The 24,343-nt window shown below is 32.1% G+C and overlaps 3 protein-coding genes across 7 annotated transcripts; 2 read left to right on the forward strand and 1 right to left on the reverse strand.

Moving 5' to 3' along the window:
• The first annotated feature begins 7,814 nt into the window (after positions 1-7,814).
• Positions 7,815-9,875, forward strand: LOC112793882 (protein GRAVITROPIC IN THE LIGHT 1). The gene is made up of 2 exons (XM_025836250.3): positions 7,815-7,985; positions 8,221-9,875. The coding sequence occupies exon 2, from the start codon at positions 8,326-8,328 to the stop codon at positions 9,655-9,657; it is 1,332 nt and encodes a 443-aa protein (XP_025692035.1). The 5' UTR covers positions 7,815-7,985; positions 8,221-8,325; the 3' UTR covers positions 9,658-9,875.
• Positions 9,876-15,211: 5,336 nt separating this feature from the next.
• LOC112699269 (transcription repressor OFP1-like) lies at positions 15,212-16,397 on the forward strand. Its single transcript, XM_025751733.3, has one exon. The coding sequence runs from the start codon at positions 15,305-15,307 to the stop codon at positions 16,292-16,294; it is 990 nt and encodes a 329-aa protein (XP_025607518.1). The 5' UTR covers positions 15,212-15,304; the 3' UTR covers positions 16,295-16,397.
• Positions 16,398-19,833: 3,436 nt separating this feature from the next.
• LOC112793898 (probable serine/threonine-protein kinase WNK4) lies at positions 19,834-24,138 on the reverse strand. Of its 5 annotated transcripts, none has more exons than XM_025836251.3 (7): positions 23,880-24,138; positions 23,257-23,373; positions 22,377-22,642; positions 21,704-22,085; positions 21,321-21,624; positions 20,927-21,238; positions 19,834-20,647 (listed from the first exon to the last, which is right to left on the reverse strand). In XM_025836251.3, exons 2-7 carry the CDS (start codon positions 23,305-23,307, stop codon positions 20,235-20,237), a joined length of 1,728 nt encoding a protein of 575 aa, XP_025692036.1. In that variant the 5' UTR covers positions 23,308-23,373; positions 23,880-24,138; the 3' UTR covers positions 19,834-20,234. The 5 variants fall into 5 exon arrangements, with proteins under 5 accessions (XP_025692036.1, XP_025692039.1, XP_072092664.1 ...); XM_025836254.3 differs by having other exon boundaries at positions 23,916-24,122; XM_072236563.1 differs by having other exon boundaries at positions 23,743-23,890.
• Between the last annotated feature and the right edge of the window lie 205 nt (positions 24,139-24,343).

Consider the following 24,343-nt stretch of genomic DNA (forward strand, 5'->3'; position numbering starts at 1 on the left):
TGTGAAGCCGTGGTAAGATTATTCGGTGTGTTACTGGTTGGATTTGAGGACAGCACAAAAGTGATTGAAATGAGTTTTAGCAAGTAAGGCAACTGAACTTAGTAGCATTTCACGTGACCTTCATGACCCAATAAAAGAGGATAGTAGCTGCTAACTGGTTATTTGATCCAAGAATTCAATTAATTTATTTAAGCTAATTCCTTAGCATATTCGGCTCCTTGTTAGGTGGAATTTCCTTTTTCTTTTACCCAAAAGATAGATGTATTCCCTTATTACGTGGAACCTCTTACAAATTAAGAAAACTATTAAAAAATTATCAAAAGATAAATTTTGGAATCAACTATTTTTAATATTTTTTATTTTTATTTGATGATGATAAAAATTAAATTATATTTAATAAATAAATTTTATTAATTTATGTATACATATTCTAAAAAATATAAATATAAATTATATTAATTTATATGTATAAAATTTTGTAAATAAAAATATAAATTATATAATTATTGTATATAAAATTCTATAAATATAGATGTAAATTATTGCTGATTAAGTATTGGTAAAAAGAATATTTATTGACTACGTAGCATTATTTTTATTATAATTTATTATTTTTGTTCATTAATTAGTTATTAATGTTTAAAAATACAAGTTAAAATATATTATTAGATTATTAAAAAAAAAAGATAAATAACTAAAAACAGTAAAAAAATTAATAAATTCTATGGTTCTCTAACATTTTTCTTAAGATAATTTTCATCTATTTATTTATTGAGATAAGTCTCAAAATAGTTCCTGAAATTGCACTTGAGACTTAAAGTGATTACTAAAGTTAATAGTTACTCAATTTTGTCTTCAAAATAACACTCCAAAACTCATAGTAGTCCTTTAGGCAACTTTCGTCCATCATTAGTTATTGAAAAGCTGAGGTGGATTGAGTCCAGTCACTCTGGCATGCCAACGGCTAACTAACGGCTCCATTTATGTCGTGTGTTGAGTACTGAGAGTGTGGGAGTAGGTTGGGAGGGAGCCTCCGAGGCCATTAGTTTTTTTATTGGATAAACTACTAAAAATGCATTCGAATAATTTTGTCACCGACAAAAATGTACTCGAATTTTGCTATTGACAAAAATGCTCTCAAATAATTTTAAAACGCGACAAAAATATCCAACATTAAATATGTACTTCTCAAAAAATGTTTTGGAGATTGAATTTATAATACCCTACCACACAGAGCTTTACACCTAGGATGTAAAACAGAGGTGGCGAGGCGCTACGACTTCTAAAATAAAATACATACATATAATAGCAGGAAGAATATAATAAACTAGGAGCCTTGAAAAATGGGTAAAACAAAATTGCGAAATAAAAGGCGCAACGCTCCGGAAACGGAATAACTTGCATGTGAAGAAACCTAAAGATCATAGATATGAATAAGCGAAAGAGTGGATAGATAGCCAAGAATACAGCATAACTAGCTCCTGACTCAACCTGCGAAGTTAAGGCTGGCCAGAGAATATTTACATACATATACAAGTACCCCATAATACCCAAAATACAGAAATAAAACCTTAACAACAACACAAGCTACATAGCAAAAGAACCCAGAAACTGCTCCGCTTCAGGAATTCAGACGCCTATGAGGTGCCTCTTGACCTGCAACTAAAAATAACAACACAGTATGGGGTGAGAACCGGAGGTTCTTAGTATGGTAAAGGTGCCACGCACATAATATATAAGGTCCTGAAAATGCCAGAGGCAATCATAGAACGCCGACACTCAATTGTAAAGCTTAATTCAAATCAGAAGCCATAAAAAGGGTAGTTGTTCTAAGAAATACTAAACTTACTTACTTAATCCTAACTTTATCACCAAACAGGTCCACCCTTCCTCCATTCCTCCATCACCAATGACTTAGCAGAAACAGACAATCAAACAAATTCAAGCACAAGTAGAGAACATGTAGTACAGGTAGCAAATATAACAAATAGCATAATATATATTCAGTTAGGCAATCCCAAGTAATGCATAGCAGTCAACACAAACAGAATGCACATGATGTTTGTCTGTCCTATGGATGATGAGGCTCATCTGTCGGTTATCCAGCCAACCCGACAAGTTCGAAAGCCTTAGACTGTCCCTTGTCGCGCATCCTCATGAGTCTCTGCATAGATTTTTCTCATTTCATTCAGAATTCATACATTCATTCATTCATTTATATCTCACTCAATGGGGGATATCCATTCCCAAGAATTTATACGTGCTCGGTCACCCTTATAACGTAAGGTCAATAGCGAATCGAGTTTTAACCTGGAACACGTGGTGATAAGCGACGGTTCTATTACCCAGAAAAACTCGTATCTCAGATATCATTACATTCATAAGCCGCGTAAAATTTCATAACTATTCATATTCATTATACAATCATTCATCAAAGCCATGGCATTCTAACATTTTTTTAACCTTCACATCATTCTCTTATAACTCATCATGTTTACTTCTTTTCTTCATTCTCAAGTCACCTCAATTTCCTAACTTCAACTAATTACTGAGCTTACTAATAAGATCTAGAGTTAAAAGCATAAAAATAGAGGTTTAGATGTTCGAAACCATGTTTGAATCATAAAAATACAGGTGTTAGAAAAATAGAGTGTGTGCGGACACACACAAGTGTGCTTGCGCACAAGTTGTGAAAAGCAGAGCATGTGCGTGCACACACCAACCAGGAACTACTTAGTGTGCGTGCGCCTCACCTATGCGAGCGCCACCGGCACAAAGCATATCCCAGTGCGTGCGTACGCACAAAAGCGTGTGTACGCACAAGTGAAGTTGTTGCTACTGCTGGGTGCATGCGCACATCAGTATGCGTAGGCACACATCAGAAATTCTGGTTCTGCTGTATTTAAAAAAAAATTTGTTTTTACACCAGATTTCTGACGTCCATAACATCCTCTATAGAATTCAGTTTTCCGCAAAATTTATACTGTTCTCAAAGTTACAAAACCCTCTTTGATTTGAAACAAATATCATCTTTATGCAAAATTTGAGGTTCGAGTTATGGACTGCCAAAGTTTGTAAAAAATCAAGTTTTCGTTCAAAACCTCAAACTTTCATTTTCTTCAACAATAGGTTCAATATCCGTTTCCTATACATATATTCAACACAACACCTATCATAACATGTCCATACAACTTTACACTCCACTTGCCAATTCAAAACCCATCAAATATCAAATTTTTACCAATTCCATACCTTAGTTCTTTTACCTTCATCAACATAACCATCACATTTTTCCATACATACATTTACAATCAATTTCATCAACTTGCCAACAATATTCACACACCAAGGATTATGGTTACCAACACAATATAGTTATATCATTAATCAACATAATTAATGCTAAGCCTCCAGTTTACATGATCATTCTAACTAATCCTATAGTTATTTAGCCTAAGTATTCACACGACATTATATATTAAATACGCGAAACATAAACTATACCTTGGCCGATTTTCACGTATAACCCGAGACAGCTCCACAAAGCAAGCTTTCAAGCCTTCCTTACCACAATTCAGCTTCTCATGTCTCCAATCAAGCCTCTAATATATTCAATTCTTACTCCATCTCACATATACTCATACACCTAACACAATTGTCATATATACACATATCCAATTTAATTTTTAACTCACTAAATCATAAATCAAAGAATTAACTAGGATTAATAATCCTTACCGTATCCAAGTGCCAAATAAGCAAGAGTGAGCATTTCTTTCAAGCTATTTGGGTCCTATAACACAAAAGGACCAAAATCTCAACACTCACATACATAATTTTTGAAAATCAAGAGAAGCAGAAAAACTGGATTGAGAGAGAAGCTTACCAATGAAATTGATCCGATAGAATCGTAAAGGTCAACGCGATGAACGCGTAGCCACAAACAGTGTAGCGATCGGAACTCAGAGCGGAAAGTTATGGAGGTTGGAATGAACTCAAAGGTTTGGAACCCTTCTTCTTTGCTTCCCCTTTCTAGGAATGTGTTTCCTTGGTTAGGGATGAAATGAGCTTCAACTCACTTAGTTAAGGAATGGTGGGTTGGGCCTTGGGCTCATTTCGGACTCGGTTCGATTAATTTGGCCCGTTCAGTTTAATATTGGGCCAAATTCTTTAAAATTAGTGCGAAAATTCTTATTTTAATTAGCTCTATCCAATTAAATTATAAATTTTGCATTTCTATCTTCTTTAATTAAAAATTAATTTATTGATTAATTATTCACTAATTTTACGAGATTTACAGAATTTTGATGCAATTTTTTACAAGCATGATTAGAAAAAGGGTAAAAAACCTAATTAAGCCACAATAAGAATGGTGTAACGTAATTACGCCAAACTGAAAATTGTTTCAGCAATAAGCCAGACTCAATTTTTATGTAATTCGAACCAGGACGGTTCGAACTAGATATTAGAATAAATCGAACCAGGGTGGTTCGAATTAGGGAGGTGGAGATTTCAACGTAATTCGAACCAAGGTGGTTCGAACTTCAATCCAACGTAATTCGAACTAGGCTAGTTCGAACTACGGCCAAGTTTGCGTTGCATATAATTCGAACCAAGCTGGTTCGAATTACCGTGGAGAGATCCTTCATAAATCGAACCAAGGTGGTTCGAATTACCATTGATTCGGCTATATAAGGAGTTCGAATCACCCTCATTCGAACTACGTCGTGTGTGTCCGGGTTGGCCACAAAACTCTCCTCACTAGCCATCTTACTCCCTCTAATGAGACTAACTCACGTTTGGAACCATATATATACAGCTCAGTCTCACACTAATTCGAACCGGTCTGGTTCGAACTAGGATTTGTGTAATTCGAACCAGCCCGGTTCGAATTACACGGAAACCGTCTCTCTCTATAATTCGAACCAGCTTGGTTCGAATTACGTTCATTCTTAATTCGAACCAAGCTGGTTCGATTTATTACCAACCAACAAAACCTAATTCGAACTCACCTGGTTCGATTTACTAACAAATAGAGTTCGAACCAACCTGGTTCGAATTATATAAAAATACGATCTGGCTTATTGCTGAAACGATTTTTGCTTTGGCGTATTTACGTTATTTTTTGAGTCATTTGGCTTAATATGGTTTTTTACCCTTAGAAAAATGAGATATTATTATTCTTAAAATTTGGTGATTTTTTGGTAAGTATATTTTTTTGTGATTTTTTAAAGTATTATTGATTATTGATTAAAAAAATCACAATATATATATACTTAGCAAAAATCACCAAATTTTAAAGATAAAAAATATCATTTTTTAATCATGTTTGTAAAAAATCACATTAAAATTCAATCTCTAAAGTATTTTTTGAAAATACATATTTAATATTGTGTATTTTTATTGCATTTGTAAATTATTTGAGGACATTGTTGTCGATAACAAAATTCGAATGCATTTTTGTTAACGACAAAATTATTCGAGCATATTTTTTATGGTTTACCTTTTTTATAAATATAAAACGATGTAGCTTTAGTGCCAATGTGACACGAATCAATCTACCTCAACTTTTTTATAGCTAATGATGAACGAAAATTGTCTAAAAAAATACTATTATAAATTTCAAAATATAAATTCAAAAATAAAATTAAATAATTGTTAATTTTAGAGACCACTTCAAATTTCAAGTATAACTTCATGTACTAACTTAAAACTTAACTCTTTGTTTCATCCTTTCCTTCTTGCATCCATTGTCATGTAACTATAAAACCTATGATAAAATTCACAAGATACGTCCACATCCAGCCATCACATTCAAATCTATATAACTTGCAAATTGCCATGACATGTCTCTGTCTCACTTAGTAAATGATAGATTGCACCTTATTGCTAACTGAAAGACTTAGGATTGAAGTCTGAATGCAATTTAATGAAGAAGCAACCCATGCCCATGTGGGGCTACATACATAAACTTTGCGTCAAATACCAAAAGATAGATATTATATGGACCCAACCCAATATAACTTACAAGTAGCGTGTGCTCCACTTCCACAGGAACAGTGTCACATGCCATTTTAATTTGCAAAAGACACCATTTCAATTTTTAGAGACAAGGTTTTATACTTTATAAAATAAAACTTTTTTCTAAAAATTGTTTCTATACATATATTTCAGCTTTTTGTAAGAGATTAATTTATATACTAATAGTATAATAAAAATCTTATACTATTAACTAATCAAATAAATTGCGATAAATCAGCAAGGACATGATGCTAAGCACTTAAGCAGGCATGGAGACAAATACACAAGAATTAGCCAAATATGTTATGGAAAAATTCGAAGGGAAAATATTTCAAAAGTATTTACCCATTAAATGAGATGTCTAGCTATTATTTATGTCTATATTTTCTATCTCTGCACCTTTGCCTTGCATGTAAGTGTAGCATAGGCCAGCATGCAACATTATTATGTGGGAGACAAATCATTTTAGCAACTTTCATAAGAGTTCGAAGGTGGGGTTAGTTTTGAGGTACTAGGCCTTATTTGACTTAAGATCAAATTCAGATATCGTAATGAGCCCAGTACTATGATGTTATGTTGTTGTATGTTCTGGATTTTTGGCTACAAGTGTATGTAGATCTTATATATATTAGTATGGGCCTACATTTCTCAATAACAAAACTATGTTCACAAAAAAACATTCCATTTGTATTAACCAAATTGAGTTAGTTCAGCACTTATTCATTAATTCGCTTAAATAAATATTGAACAAGCCACAAAAAAAAAAAGTATTCAATGTTAGAATTTTGTCTTATACATACAACAATTTAATTATAAAAATACTCTGGCTTCCAAAACCTTTTGAATCCCTCGTTTTCAAGTTCTTCAAAATTGTATTATTAGGTTTTAATTTAATTTGACATTTTATTCATAATAAATGACCATATTATCATTTAACATTACAATTCTTAACATTTTAATAAAAAATAAATTTGTAAAAATATATAATAAACTCTCCAAACCTCTATTCTTTATTTATTTTAAACTCTTAAACAAAGAAGTTCAAAAATCTTCAACCATGTTACACGAATGCAAAAAATCAATCGCTTATGTAAAAATAGAGTAGTTTTAAATCACATCTGTTATCAAACTTTATAAGCAATATAATCAAACTAAAATTATATTTATAATCAAAATACAAACAAAAATGTAAAAGTATAGCTATAGGTCTTTAATTTTTTTTGTTTTTGCAATTTTGTTAAAGTTTAATTGTGCAGAAAACTTAATAATTTTAACAATACTTACTTTATTATAAAATATATTTGTATGCAAAATAAAAGACACTTAATAAGTATTATTTTTGTTTCTTTTTGCTCTTCAAATAAATTATTATTTGTACCAATAAATATTTAAAATGTTAAAAAAAATTTCATAAACAAATTTAACGTTGTATCTATAAAAAAAAATTGATAGATAACATTATTAAAACATTGAAAAATTATTTAAAATTTTTAAGTTATTTTTTTAAAATAATTTAATTTTAAAATTTTAATTACAACTCTAACTCTACCTAGTTTCGGATCTCCAATCTTTCACCATCTCTCACCCTACTTCCCAAAAATAATTGAGGTAAAATATACAAATAAACAATTAAAATTATTTAATGAAAACAATTTTCCTTAATAAAAAATGTAAGATAAGAAGTTAACCCAATTATTTTAAGTGAAGAGCAAAAGATTCCCGCGGTTGTGCATGCACTTGGTTCCAAAGAGCAAAGAAAAGAAAAGTAATAATAACAAGAGTCGATGAATTTTGTCGCATTTGACAGTGTTTGCAGAAAAGAGCACAAGGACACACTCTCACACACGCGCCTTCACTACTTTCAAGCTTTTTCAGCATGTCAGAACCTCAACTAAATGTTTCTACCCTTCTCTCTTTCCAACACCACCATTTCCATTCATCCTTTTCACTTCCACTTTCTTCTGGTAAGATTTTCTCTCTTGCATCCTCCAACTTGAACACACTCATGCTTTGTTCATCCTCAAAATGTGTCCTTTTTTTGTTATTATGTTTCATTATCATGTTTAATATTCACTACTTTGAATCTAAAGACACCCCTTTATTGGTAAATGTTAGATAGTGCTTTAAGTAGTGAAAATCTTGCTTCTTTTGTTGTTTTCTAATAATCTAATGTCTTTGAATTTGCTTCTTTGTGTGAAGATTCTGTGGATGGTTGGTTTTAGTTGTATTTTGAAGCAAAGCTAGAACTTTGTTAGGGATTGATTGGTCTTTTTATGAGTTAAGAAAGTTTTTGATATTTTTGGGATGGAATGTTCAAACACCAAACTCATAAAACCAAACCCAAACATATCAGAAATTGTTAGCAAGTTGGCAAAAGTGTGCACATTGAAATCCATTGGGGTGTTCTCATCTGAACTCCCCAATCTCCATCACTTGCACAAACCTGTTTGTGATAATGCCTCAGTGAGTGGAAACACTAGTAGTGTTGCAAGTGATGATAATAGGAGCCATGGACAGAAAATCCATCCACATCCCATTGAATTTGAGGTGCCTAAAGGTGAGGGTTTTTGTGCTGGTTTGGAGATCATGAAGATCTTCGATGTTGTTTCGGCTATCAAATTGGCTTATCTTGAGCTTCAACAAGCTCATATCCCTTATGACCCTCACAAGGTTGTTTCTGCTGATAAAAGAGTAAGTGCTGAGCTTGAGAAGCTTTGCAAGTTCAAGGTTGAATATAAAGAGAAGCAATGCAGGATTGCAATGTTAAATGCCGGGAGATTTGATCGCTTACGATCTGAAATTAAGGCCAAGGAAGCATTGTTAGGGAAGCTTAAGGGTAAGAACAATGTTAAAGACTCTAAGATTCTTCGGTTGCAACAAGAGCTTCATGATTTGGAGATGGTGAATAAGAATCTGACAGAGAAGATCAAGAGGATAAATAAGATGAAGAATGCAAGTGTTTCGAGTGTTGCTAAGTTCCATGAGGTCTTTGAGGCTTCTTCAATGTCCATTCATGATTTTGCAAAACCGTTGATTAGCTTGATGAAGGCTTCAGGTTGGGACTTGGATGCTGCAGCAAAATGGATTGAGAATGATGCTGTTTATGTCAAAAGGGGAGACAAGAAGTATGCTTTCGAGGCCTACATTGCTCGCAGAATGTTTCATGGGGTGTCCTTAAGATCTTATGATGTTGGTGATGTTGTGAAGTTTGATGATCCAATTGATGCACTGATGGAGAATCCAGACTCAGATTTCTCCAAATTTTGCAGAACAAAGTATCTTCTGGTTGTTCATCGCACAATGGAAGAGTCTTTCTTTGGAAATTTGGATCACCGGAGTTTGGTATCAAACGGCAAGCACCCAAGAACAGAGTTCTATCAATTATTCACGAAAATGGCTAAATGGGTTTGGGTTTTGCTAGGTTCTGCAGCATCAATAGACCCCAATGCAACCATGTTTTATGCAGACAATGGAAGCACGTTCTCAAGTTTGTACATGGAATCTGTCAATGTGGAAAGAGAGATTGCAGAACAAGGAACCTACAGTGTTCAGTTCATGATCATGCCTGGCATTAAAATCGGACAAACATTGGTGAAGTCTCAAGTTTATATCTCAAAACAATCTGAAGCTTTGTAGTAGTCTTTTTAGCTGGTAATTCTTGTTCTGTACAAGAATTTCTTTAGTGGTAGCTTAGCTGTTCAAGATAACCATGACTACTAGGTTGTGTTAGAGACTTAATCCATCAGTTTAGTTATTGTATCCTGTAATCTCGTCTGCATCCCGATGATTAGGATCTTGATGTGTATATGCTTGTTCTGACTGTTTCTAATTAGTAATTTCTATCTTTTGGCAAAGATGATAGATGCAATTGATAACAAATGACCTCGTATTCCACAAGGATGCAAGTTAAATTTTTGCTGCCAATGTGAAGAGCAATTTGGTGAGCAATACATAAGCATTAAGGGCTTGTTTGGGTGAGCTTCTAAGAAAAGATCTTTTTTCGAGTTATCTTTTTTTAAAAGATCTTATGAAAAAGTAAAAGTAATTTTATGTTTGGGTATCTTATGTAAAAAGATCTTTTTATTATCAATTATGTTTGGGTATAACAATATAAAAGTATTTTTTTGTTTATTTATTATATGAAAAACATCTTTTACTACTAGAAATTTGCCAAACACACTAAAAAATAAAAAAAGATCTTTTTTTAATAAAAAAAGATCTTTTTTTTTCAAAATAATAGCGCCCAAACAAGCACTAAGTGTCTCTGCAAAACGTTTAAGGAGCCTAGAAGCATACTTTGACTTTGGTAGGATGATTGATGTCACTTTTGTGCATCAAGGGAAAAGTTTCTTTCTATATTCTCTTCTTTGTTCCTTTCTTTCTTATTTATTGATTGATTGATTTAGCTAATTTTTTTCCCCGTAATCTCCCTTAGTTTATGTGCTGATTTGTCTGTGTTTTCGGATATGCTACTTGCTGCTTCATTTTCATTTCCATCTCAAATTAATGTAGATGCATCATTACCTAGAATTTCATGTAAAAAAAATAGAAAAAAAAAGTAAATTACTATTTCTACCCACGAATGTTTCGAACGCGCACAAATCTATCCATAAAAAATAGAAACTATCATTTCTACCCACAATAAAATTATTCAAACAATGAAAAATTACCTAAAAATCCTAAATGACCATTTTTCTAACTCTAATCTCAACACCTCTCCCCCATATCTCAACTCTCTTCTCATAGATTTCACCATTTCCTTCACCAACACCACTACCACGACCAATTGTAAACCTCACTTCCTCCTTCCGCTTCAAGCTATGGTTGATGGTTCAGAGGATGACAAAGGAAGAGACATTACACTGGAAACTCAGTGCCTTCTCGTTGAGACCAAGGACGGTTCTCACCTCGAATCTAACAACAGCGACGAGAGTAACTAGATTCTCTACACGGTCTTCCTCCCTCTCATTGAAGGAGGCTTCAGAGCATGCCTTCAATGCAACATCCGCGATAAGCTCGAGCTTTGCATCGAGAACAGCGATTATGACACAAAGGTGATTTCTTTGGGTGGTGCACATGGGATGCTTGCTTTTTACCAGGAGGTTACACGGGAAGGCGTGGAGGACGGGATGCAGTCCTTGGCGGCAGGCGGTGCGCCGTCGAAGTTTCCTTTGTCTCCGAAGGTGGGGCTTACAGTTGGTGGCGGTGGTTTATTGGTGAAGGTGGTGAAATCCATGAAAAAAGTAAAGGGAGGATTGAGATTTGAAAGAGGGGTGTTGAGATTAGAATTAGGAAAAGGATAATTCGGGTTTTTAGGTGATTTTTCAGTCGTACAAAATCAGCTCTTTTGATAGAAATGTTAGTTTTTTTTCCACAAATATATTTGTCAGCGTTTAAAACTTCTATAAATAAAAACGATAGTTTACTTAAAAAAAAAAACAATCCTTGACAAAAAGAGGTAGTAATATCTTTGTGCTCTCTCCCCCTTCAGCCATAAATGGGGGATCCTCTGGCCAAACATATCATTAGAGAGTTCTCTAACATCCATCAAGTCACTCATGTTCATTTCTTTTACAATCATAATCACCAAATAGTTCTCATCAAGAGTCAAGACTCTTGCATGTGCCTGTGGGATTAGGACTTTTGAGTATGGAAACAAAGATCAATAGTTTTTTGTGTAGCTTGAATAGATGCTGTAGAATAAATGGCACATTGTATGCTACAAAGAAAAGAATGATGTGATATAAATACTAGTTAGTATGACTTTCTTATTAGGTATTTACGTAGCATTTTTTTTCTTTTCTATTTCTTATCAGGGGAGCTAAATTAACTTTTAGGGAGGGGTTAAAAAAAATTTACTGTTAACAAAGAAAAAAATACAAAATTTAAGAGGAGATAAACTAAAATTTATACATAACTTATAAGAAAAATTTGTTAGTTGGGGTCCTTATCATGTATGAGGCTCCACCTCTATTTCTTAGAGTATTTTTTAATCTGAGGGTCTAAAGACTAAGAATTTGTCATTAATTAATAGATTAATATATACATAAGACATAATTTAAATTTTTGATATTTATTAAAATAGATACATAAACTAATTACTTAAATAAACATAAATAGAATGAATTTATTCTTTTTTTTTGTTAATTGCATGGATTTACTCTAAGCAACATGAAAATATAGGTGGATCCCAAAAAAAAAAAACAAAAAGGCTAAATTTAAGCCTTACCAACCTTGGCCTTGTACTGGGCATGAACAATGGTATTAGACAAAGAGAAAATTCACATGTAATTGTTTTTATTTAAAACTAATAGTAGAAAATCATTGCATAATTTGAATGATTTGATTAAATTATTATTTAATAATTTTTAACTATCAATTTTACATGAAGACAAGTATATGTGAGTTTACATCATTTGGCAAATACACCGAATTCACCTGAACTGGGGGATTGAGAATTAGGGGTGAGCATGGGTCGGGTGAAACCGGATTTGATGTGACCCATATCCGGCGCGAAATATATACCGGGCCTATTTGTTAGACCCGAACCCGGCCCTAGACCCAATGAAACCTATACACTTTCGGACCACGATTATACTGGGTAAAAACCGGGTGAAAATCGGGTTATTAACATTTCATTACCTTAATACCTTCTAATAAGCTAGCATGTGAAAATATCAAAATTTCTAAAACTCCAACCATTATTTGATATGGTAAAATTCACTTAGAAAAATATAATAAGAACTAACTCTTCTCTAAAATTAAAGCATAACCATAATCAATACTAATATTATCTAATAACACCAAATATTTAAATCAATACAAATAACATAATATTATGCATTTTAAACATAAAACATTAACTTATAGTTTTAGAATAACTAATAATACAAAATATTAAAGTTTACAATACTTAAACTCCACATAAGAATAGACATTATCCATCACTAATAACACAAAATATTAATTGTGTATGACGACCGGGCCACTAAACCGATTTCGGGTGACCCGAACCATGGTCTGGACCCGACCCAAAATAATGACGGAGTCTATTTTTGAGATACTTACCCAACCCTAGATCCGATAAAATAATACCAAATTAGCCCATAAAGTATTTGAAATCAGGCCGAATCTTCGAACCAGATCGGATCATGCACACCTCTATTGAGAATGGTCCAATTGCAACTTGGTATGACACTATTTATGAAAAAAAAAAGTCAAGTCAAAATAATGATATCTATCATAATGGTAGTTGTAACTTGTTTGGGTTGTTGTTTAAGTATTGAGGTTACAATTTTGATGCGATAAAGTTTCTAAAGTAAGATTTTTTAAACTAAAATGGTGTAATTCACAAATAATAAAAATTATAAATTTAAAGATAATTTTTATATTATTTTACTAAAAATGATGACCAAGATAGTAAATTTAGAAGAGAGGAACTAAAGAAAAGATTAGGTCGGGGCGGAAGTTACTTCTATTTTTTCTTCTTTTTTTCTTTTTTTTTCTTTTCTCTCTTTTCTCATTCTTCTTCTCTTCTCCGATCTTTCTCCCTCTTGTTTGTTTTCTTTTTTTTTAATAATTTTTTTAGTTAGGGATAATTTGATAATAAAATTTAAAATTTTGATAAAAAGAACGGTTTTAAAATCAAGTTAAATTCTATGGACGATTTTGTATGCAAAAAAAAAAAATTAGAGACGAAAAAATTTTTGACCTATATCGTACGGACCAAAATCGTATTTAACCATAAAAATTACAAATTCAAAGATAATTATTATATTATTTTATTATTTTACCAACTTCTATTTTAGAGGTTTTTTTTCCAACTAAAAATTAGTTGTTAGTTTTCAATCTAAGATACTCAAGATTTATATCTAGTAAGCTTTTAAAAAAAATGAAAAAAAAAATACTAATCTATAAAGTTGAAGTAACGAAAAACTAGTGTTAGGAGTTATATAGGACTAAGATTGTCTCTCATAAGAAAATGTAAGATTTTAATGCAATGATAAAGTTGAAGTTCAAAACATATTTCTTTTGAAATTTTTAACTACTGTCGTCAGTTAGAAAAACCATAATATTTTAATCATAGTAATAATAGCAAAGTTGGGGATGAATGCATAGCCATATTGCTAAGTAAACACTTTTTATTATCAATTAACAAAAATTTCTTATAATATTTTACAATTTTGTAAGATCTACCAAATAAAATTCATGGCATCTATATAACCAATTCTATGCTATAAGATTTGTTTGTGTGACCGAATAAATTAATGTCATCATTTCTAATACTTGGAAACAAGTAATAAAAAATAAATAAATAAATAAAACAAGTATTTTTAAATGGGTCTCTCTTGTTTGTTGAATTCATGATTACTTGCTTAAAGATTAAATACATGAATATCCCCAAACAAAGCATGGAGAACCAAATTATGGGTTACTATTACTATTTCCTTCAACCACTATCAAAATGTTGGTAAAATAGAATATTATTGACCCATAAAAAGTGTTCATAAGTAGTAGTGATGGTAGGTAATCTATTACATGGTAAATTCTTCAAGGAGTTATATGAGGACACTTAAACATGCTTTTATCATGGAACTTTTGTGACATTATTACATTACCATACTGTTCTTTAGCTTGTTAGGTTGTAAAATCATAAAATCTATGGTAAACCGTAAACGTATATATTTAAGTATTTATCCATTATATCAAGAGACCTACTTGTTAGCTTGGCCGTCTTAAATATCTATATAGTATTATTTTATGGTTGCAAAATTAATGTTGATGAGAGAAAAAATATTTTTTTTTTTTTTTGAAAGTGAAAAGAAAAAGTACATCTATTAAAAATTTCTCAAGTTTCTTCTTTATTAACAAGCAAGATTTTAGATACTTGGGACATGCCAAATTTTGGTTTATTCTAGTACAGTGTATCTTTACCGAAATATTTGATAATAAAAAAATAACAAAAATACCCAAAATTTATCTTACATCTTTATTACATACCAAGAAATTGACAACTTTGATAAGCAAGAACACAGACTAATTAATTAATACCTATATATGCTAACACAAAGTTCAGAGATTTGTGCGTGTTTTCTGGAAGCAATGATTAGAGAAAGTCAATTTGGTCTCTCTTTACTTTCATTTTTGCATTGGAGGAACTTTTATAGTGGACCACCAACTTTATATTATTACTTCCATTTTTATTCTTTTCATGTTATAAACCAACTTCCCTAGCTTCCTACATCTTCCATTTCAACAATTTGAGTCCAAAACACACCCTTTGATGATGGGGAATAACAAGTTCAAATTTTCAGATATGATACCAAATGGTTGGTTCTACAAACTGAGGGATATGAGCAAATCAAGGAAGAGAAACAATGCCTCTCATGTTATCAAGAACAAGAAAGTAACAACTTCAACTTCTCATCACTATTTCCCCATCGAACCAAGCAATAACAAAGCTGGTAAGTTCCATAACTCTCCTATTTACACAAAACATTCCGATTTTGTATTCGGCGATTCGCCAAGAAAGTCGTCCTCAAAGAGAAAAACTAAAAAGAAAACAATCTATGAGCCTTCTTCCCCGCCGATTGTTTCGTCGCCGGTGTTAGAATCTTGGAGCTTTCATTCTCTAGAAAAGAAAAATAGTCCAAATTGGACTAAACCAAAACATGAAACAAGAGGATGCGATTCGTCGTCCGAGTCTGACTGCCACGAGTTTAACGCTCGTGGCAGCAGGCCTAATAGATTGGTAACCTCTGAATGTAGCTGCAGAGTCAGTTCTTCAACCAATGACATCATAATTGACATGAAGAGTGGATCAACGGACGCAATTTCGCCGTTAGGCCTTGCTCCAATCTTGACAAAGCCGGCGAAATTCGAAGAACAAATCTTCATAAATCCAACTCAAACATGTCTAGTATCTCGAAAATCTTCTGCTAATTCTAAAGGAATAAAGCTAAGAGTCAATTCTCCAAAACTCGCGAACCGGAAGGTTCAAGCCTATGCAAGAAGGAGTGTGTCATGCAAAGGATCAAACTCAAAGAATGCAGGTTTTCCGGAGGGGTTTGCCGTCGTTAAGTCGTCGGTCGATCCGCAGAAAGACTTCAGGGATTCAATGGTGGAGATGATCAGAGAGAATCAAATCCTTGCTTCCAAGGATTTGGAGAACCTTCTTGCCTGCTATCTTTCACTGAATTCAAGTGAATACCATGATCTCATTGTTAAAGCATTTGAGCAAATATGGTATGACATGGCTCAACTTAAATTGTAAAGTTCTTAGATTATCCAAATTTATATGTATAGTACTAGAAAAATGCAGTAGCAAGATATAATTTTGTATAAATAATAAGTTCATGATCCATCTTCTAGTTATGTTATGTCAAATGTTTATTAAACCTCCTCCTTTCTATGTTTTTAGCTGTCTGTAATCGAAATAGAACAATTTCTTCAATTGTGTTAATTTTAGTTCTGAAATATAAATTAAAAGTGTACATAGGCGGGTAAAGTTCAGTTTACCTTGACCCCATAACCGATCCTAAATAATTACCGAATCTATTTTTGAAAGTTTTATTTAATTTTAGATTCAGCAAAATCTTACTACTTTATTATCACACTAAAACTAGATTTAAACTGGTGAAGTTCGGATCTTGATAAATTTTATGTCAAAAAATTATGATGCACTTATTTATAAAGAAGAAAAAAATATACTTGTTATCGAAAAATTGATATTCATATTTGAATATGAATTTGTCCATAAATTCTAATTTCATGCTTCTTTAATCTATTTTCTAATTCAATAAATATGATTAAAAATAAAATAATAAGCTTATAATTAATATAACATAATATTAAAATTAATTTAAAACATATATATTTTTTAGTCCTTTTAGAATGCACATAAATCGAGTGAAGCTGGATTCGTTTTGACCCGCTTTTGGTTCTAAATAATGATTAAGTCTATTTTTGAAATTTTTACATGACCTAAACTCGATGAAATCAGGCTAAATTAATTGCCAAAATATTCAAATTCAGACCGGCCGGACAATTTACATCCCTAATATAAACTTTGGAATTTAGTTTACTTTGAAGTTCGTTCAACAAGGAAAATACCTTCAATTTAGCTTTTTAACTGCTAGGGTTATTAAGAAAATATAGAGAATTAACTTTTAATGATTGTTTCAAATCGGATTATTAGTATTTGTTATGTGAGTCAGTGTAACATGTCTCATCCAAAAAAAAAAAAATCGAATTAGTTTGTTGTTTAACTAATTTCATGATAATAGGACAATCTAAAATGAACTCCACACTTGCTTAAAAGATATAAAATCCTCATATTACTCTCGTGTGATTCAAATTAATAAACTTGTTCTCTTAATATATATTAGGTTAATAATAATTAAATTAGTATTTAAAAGATTGATTGTGCATGTATTTAATTTAGTCGGTTAGTCGCTAAAAAATCAAATTGGTCTTTTTGATAATATTTTGCTACAAGTCATTGTTAAGTGTCATACTTAATAAATTATACTTTAGAAATGAATAGGAAAATAATGAAATGACCAACTTATTTCATATTGATATCTTTCAAAAGAAATGTTAAAACGATCAATATTTTTTTCTTGTATTTGCCTTGCATTTGAGGCCAACGTTAACGAACTCTTAATTTTTCTTTCTACTAATTAAAAGTGTAGTTTTGATCCTCTAACATTTTCTATTTCGTTAAATTTTTTATGACCAAATTAATTTATATATAATCTTTTAGAGATATTTAAAATATTAATTAAATCGATATATCTATTTGTGAGTAGTGGTAGTAATAATTCTCAAATTTGTGAACTCTGAATTTATGGTAGGCCATTCCCTTGTATGCCTTCTAAAAATTTAACCCAATATATGGCAATTATTGACATTGGTAGTGACACATATCTTGTAGTCAACATTTAAGTAGATAAATTTCCCTAAATAGTCAAGACAAGTAGTTTGCATAAGTAGTGGCAAGTATAGGTATCCTCCGAAAGAAGAACAAGTTTATTTTGTACTACTAGCTTATTCCAAATGGAGTTCTTATGACACTAGTTGAATAAAATATTTAATGCTTTTTTCCCTTTATGTATGTTAGAATTGTTTTTGGAGGAACTACTAATAAGAATTTATTAAATTCATTCTAACTAAACCAATTTTATCTGAATTGATTCTACCAAAATTTTACCTAGAAGAATCTATTCTATAAAAGTAGAACCAAACACAAAAGAATAATCAATATTGAAGCATGAAGCTAACACATGTTAAAGAATGTATTTGAAGTTGGAAGCAATGCCATAGAATGAATCTACAACTTTTGCACTCATCATTTGATGAACCTTCATTCATAATAAACCAATGGGATAACAAATACAATAACACTATTTATACACAAAATATTCTTAATACTTATATAAAAATACGATTATTATTAATTAATTGTTAAAACAAAAAATGAGTAATTCCACATTATTAAATGAAATCTCACACCATTAAAATATTATTAATAATTACTTGATGATTACAAATTACAAATGTTGCTGGCCTCTAATTAAACTTAGTACCTGCTTTGGGGTATACAGAAAATGCAATTTAAGAAACTCTGTTCAAATTCCATGAATGCACACAAACACAAAAAGCATTGTCATCAATATCAGTGCCACCAATGAATGAGAACACTAGTAGAACACTAAAAACCTGAAGATACTGCTTGAGTCACAAAAAATGTTATGAAAATGGGAAGTTATCAAATAATAATAACATCAACTACAACAATAAAAATTTAGATTTAATTAACTTATGCTCTAAGAAAATATTAATTTTTTTAATATTTTTTATGTATTCAATGTATTAAAAATTAAAAAATATATATATTTTTACAATAAATTTTCTAAAATATTTTTTTTATGGTACGTTAATATATGTTCTTAGGACACAAGTTAGCGAAATCCTAAAAATTTTTAGCAATTCAAGAGGACCACAACAAGATCATAACAAACACCAGCTGGTAAGAAAGTAATAAGTAATCATAGGAAAAAGTGAGGACCACATTAAAATTTAGGAAAATAAATCCCCACTTAGCTAACTAGACATAATGTTCTTGATTAAAAAAAAAAAGAGCTTCTCATAATTGCACAGTGCATCAGTTTCTTTAATTATTTATTTTCTTTGATAAAAGTTGACCAGTCTCTTTAGATAAGCAATTTCAGGCCATGTTTCTTTCAAGAAATCAAGTAGAGACAGAAATGGTTTAATTACTAACTTCATAAATAAATGGTTTAATTACTTTTGAATCTTTAATTAGATTTAACAAAAAAGCAATATCATTTTACCAAGATCCAATAATCTAGCAAATAAGCTTCAAGATCAAGGGATATATATATATATATATATATATATATATATATATATATATATATATATATATATATATATATATATATCACACTTGTTAAATTAAATACATTTCCTTTGCTCGACAATATTTGCTACTTTAGAAATTAAATACATTTATAACTCAAAATATATATTGAAATTGATGTGTTATAATCAAATAATTGCAATAACTCTACCAAGGAATATTGGGCATGTGTGCACCGAGTTCTCGCATGGATGCTTAGCCACATTCAGCAACTATCACATTCAATATTTCAATAATGAGTTACTATGAAAAGAAAAAAAAATGTCACTTTACCATTGAACAAAATTGAATTCCACATATGCTTTAAGTTGTGGTGTTAAATAGGAAAAACCCTTGAGTCTCATAACCCCTTGATTATTGCTGATAAATGAAAAAATAGCACACATAATCATATATTAAAAATCATGCAGATTGGTACATGACATAACATGAAAAATTAAAGGAACTCAAAAGAAAAGATAAACTACAATCATCAAGGATCTTAATACTGGTACCCCTGTTTAGAAATATTGGTGCATGCTGCTACATCATACTTTTAATTTGAAGACATAATTTCCCTAAAATGCTTTTTTTTTTTACCCTTATGTTTAATTATTTTTTATCTGTTTTCTTTCTCTTTTTTTCTGTTATATACATGTATTTAGTTATTTATCAAATAAAGGTTAAGTAAGAACAATTTTCAATCTTCAATTTCAATGATGAAGAGGCATCCGTTTTCTTTTCTAGCTTTAGTTCTTCATCACTTGACACTTGTTGATGACTTTACATCTTATGGCTGTGATTTTTTCCTGGATATCTCAGAAGGGTTTTGAAATCCAATCTTTTCAATGGCATCAACCGTTTTGAATAACCGTCTTTTGTTAACCTCCTCAACGAGCTGCCGGTGCAGCATCTGACTCCTCATGTCAATCAGCGAATTGTTCCTCATCAGTTTAGGAGTGTCCATTGTTCTCTTACCTTTACTCGCCGCGCCGGCGAAAACTTTGCCCCTGTTGAGAGTGATTGGTTCTTCAAGAGGGGAAAACCTTGTACACTTGTGGTGACTCTTTATGATGTGATTATGTTTATCTTTTCTTGCAGAAGAAGCCACATTGTATTCATGATCATCCATTGAACAAAAATTCAAGCTGGAATATGTCCCTTGCGACGAGCATCGCGAACTCGTATCGTCGTGCATATCCTCTGCAACGGTAAAATATGAGAAGAAGTTACTTATCATCTTAGGTGGAAATTCAGGTGCACTCAACTTCACGTGAAGTTGATAACTGAGAGTCGTTAGATAATTTGACTAAATTTTCATCTAACAACTCTCAACTATCAACTTCACATGAAGTTGGTTGCACTTGAGTTTTTACCATCATCTTAACGAATTTCACATTTATTTATTCGTGAACATTCACATGCAGTTGTCTTTACTAATACAGCTACAGTATTGGTACACTAGTATTAATAAAGTCATACCATGGAGGCAGTAATATCCATGATTTGGTATTTCATCGGCCTTGGAAATGGATTCTTGGGAGGAGGAACAAGAAGAGCCGGAGCAGAAGAGCCGGCGAGGCCGGTCGTAGTCATCGTCGAACGTATGGCAAGCATCTGAACAGTTACTTCTCCTCACATTCGGCATCAGTTCGGAAATCTCTGCTTCGATTATATATGCAATTTTCGAAGGCTCCCAATCCGAGATCTCCAATTCTCTCACCATCTCCACCGCCACATCAATCGGCGTGTCCGTCACAATGTCGAACGGAAAGAAAATATTCCTACTGGACTCTGCCGGAAATTAAAAGCCAGAACAAAATTTGATAAATTTCAAGAATCTAAAATGAAACAAACAAGAATATATATAATTTACCATCCTTATCGGTAATTTGCACTTTGAGAAAGATAGTATCATCTTCCGGGTTCAGTTTCCCGGTAATCGACATCTCTGTTCGAGCAACATCGTCGCGCAATTGAAGCTTCTCCATCTCATTGTAATTTAGAAATGGCTTCTGAATTCCAATTTTCGCCATTGATAATGTATCGTCAGACACAAGAAACGGATCATGCAATAATTCCTTTGCAGAAGGTCTCTCTGTTGCAGATACAAGGCACTTGCCTATAAATCTCTGCGCTTCCTTGTTTTCTAACCGGGAAAATGACGCCGGCAACTTCCCCTGCGGAATAGAATGTATATAAAATCTAAATTTTACTTGTAACTACGAACATGTATATCAAGTCAGATTCTGTTATTACCGACGTCACTTTCTTGTAAATTTGTGCAGGGTTTGCGCATTCGCTGTACGGATATTCAGAAGTAAGCATCTCCAGAACACACATGCCGAAAGAGTACACGTCGACGAGTTCGTTGTATTCTTCTTCGTACAACTCCGGTGCCATGAATTCAGGGGTGCCTATAACGCTGTGAGCCAGCTGCGAGCCACGGAGGATGGCCGCTAGTCCTAAGTCGCCGATTTTCACTTGTCCAAGATGGCCATTCACAAATATGTTATCACATTTGAGGTCTCTATGGATTACCGGAGGATCGTGCTCGTGTAGATAAACAAGACCTTGCAAAATTTGGCGACTCCAACTCTTTATTGCTTGAATCCCAACTTGCTTATATTTCTTTCGGTATCTGCATACGCCATAACGGTTATATATCTAATATGCAAAGACTCACCTGCATGCAATTGTTTTTATGTGAAGTTAATAGTTGAGAATATCATATGATTTAACAAGTTTAACTAAATTGTCCTATAAGAATTCTCAACTATTACCTTCACATGAAGATAAGTGCATGTAAATTACACTTTATATACAAGTCTATATTAAGAAAAATGAACAAAGAAAGATTGAACTTTAGAATGTTTTTAAAAAGTTATGCATTTACATAGAGGTATATGAAGGGTTATGTATGAGAACTTACTCTCTGAGTGTTCCTGAAGTGAACATCTCTGTGATGAAGTTGAAGGACTTGTTATCAACATCGATCCAAGACGTATAGAATCGCATGATCGATTCGTGGTTGAGGGTACTGAGGAGATGAACCTCTAAGTAGAGCCTCTCCAAGTCGTCCGGCGAGCGAAGCGCCTCGTTGAGTCTGACTTGGTTCCATGCCACCTCTATTCCGAGCACTGCATCAATTGCTTTGTACACTGTCTTCATTGCCCCTTTTCCAAGAATTTCTCCAACCTAATCACATCCAATTTTGAACCAACATCATATAGTTTCATATAATTTTAGGCATGAGAACTCTGTTTTCAAAAGTATCTTCTGCAACTTTCCACAATTCAAGTTAATTTATATGATGTTAATCAATGGTTAGGGAAGTGCATGATCAACAAATATTTTCAACACCTGGAATAATGATACACACACAAGAACATGTGATCAAGCTCTCAACCATGGATTTGTCTTAATAATCTCACACCATGAAAACAACTCTCATGAACCCTGCTTTGTGAAGGCCAAATTAGTTGCAAAGCGTATTTTATATTCCGACATGTATTTTATACACGTGCCTGATTTTTTTTATTTTTAATATATAGTTATATACCTAATATAATTGATAACGAAATGATGCCTTAACATTTAAATTTAATTTGTATCCAATATGAAGCAGATTGCTCTAAAGCAATAAAAAGCTGAACCCTAGAAATCTTTTCTTGTAACATTGAGACATGTTTGAGCAAAAAAAGCAAAAAATCTTAAGAAACATGATCAATGTTAACACCTATAATTAAAAGAATATGACACACCACAACACAACACAAAAAAGGAAGGATTAATTAGAATTTAGAACTTACCCTTCCATATCTACCAGTTGGATCAGTTTCCATGTAGCGATGATCCTCCATGCTTTCTTTGTGGGAATACACGTTTTGATTTCCAGAGCAACCTTGCTAACCTCCTGACACTATATGCTATAATAACAACAACAATAATTAATTAATAATAAAAATAATAATAGTTAGAAAGAGAATTTTATGCTAAAAATAATAATAAGAATAGCAGAATCCTAAATCCAAGGCTTGCCCTCATGATCCTACCCATCTTCAGTACAACACAGCATGTTATGTGTTCATAGTAGTTCTTATTATCGACCATTTGATTTTCCTTTTTATTTAATTTAATTAAACGTATTTTTGTTGTGTTATTATTATTTATCTAATGGAAACAAAATAGAGTGGAGGGTGCTAAGATTTGACAAGACAAGACACAATTGAGAGGAGAAGAAGAATAATAATAATTAAGAGAGCATGGATAATGAATAATTGAATGAATCTTTTTACTAAGGAAAGCGACGTGTTTTTCATGTGAGTGAGCCCAATAATTTTGAACATGTTGATTCAAGGGAAGGGGTAAAACTGGAAATTCAAATATGTAGGAACAAGTGCAGAGAAAGAAGTGATCATGGTTAGTTGGTTACTGTGTTAAGATAAGAGACAGAAGTAGAGCACGGAACTTGAAGAATCTGTGGCCACACGTTGGTGGAAGCATTTACAGGAATTTTGTGGATAATAACATGCAATAGTGGAAAGATAAATTTAAAGAAAAATGGAAGTTGTCGAAGAAACTGGGTAGGGAGGAGACAGAAACAGAACAGAAGGCAGAAGATGCAGAGAAGCAGAAAGATGGTAAAACGAGGTGGAAGAGTTGAGGATTTTGTGCCAACTCTCTAACACTTTTATAGTTTTATTTTGTATCTTATTTATTTTTAAATTTTACCAATAAAATAAAGAGTTTAATTTGATATAAGTATTTTATACGGTGTACAATTATATCTATTCTTTTGAATAATTATTTATGGAGTAAATATGAAAAGTAGTTATTTTTATTAATGTAATTTATATAATTAAATGCATATGTAAAATTATTTTACATTGACAGTAC

Source organism: Arachis hypogaea, chromosome 1, assembly GCF_003086295.3.
Source record: "Arachis hypogaea cultivar Tifrunner chromosome 1, arahy.Tifrunner.gnm2.J5K5, whole genome shotgun sequence".
Lineage (NCBI taxonomy): Eukaryota > Viridiplantae > Streptophyta > Magnoliopsida > Fabales > Fabaceae > Arachis > Arachis hypogaea.

Excerpts from the sequence above, each read along its gene's own strand:
- LOC112793882 (XM_025836250.3), top strand. The coding sequence starts at position 8,326 with ATGGAATGTTCAAACACCAAACTCATAAAACCAAACCCAAACATATCA.
- LOC112699269 (XM_025751733.3), top strand. The coding sequence starts at position 15,305 with ATGATGGGGAATAACAAGTTCAAATTTTCAGATATGATACCAAATGGT.
- LOC112793898 (XM_025836251.3), bottom strand. The coding sequence starts at position 23,307 with ATGGAGGATCATCGCTACATGGAAACTGATCCAACTGGTAGATATGGA. Across the intron at positions 21,239-21,320 it reads GCAAATTACCGATAAGGATG|AGTCCAGTAGGAATATTTTC; the intron begins GTAAATTATATA and ends AATTTCCGGCAG. Across the intron at positions 20,648-20,926 it reads TGGATATTACTGCCTCCATG|AGGATATGCACGACGATACG; the intron begins GTATGACTTTAT and ends TTACCGTTGCAG.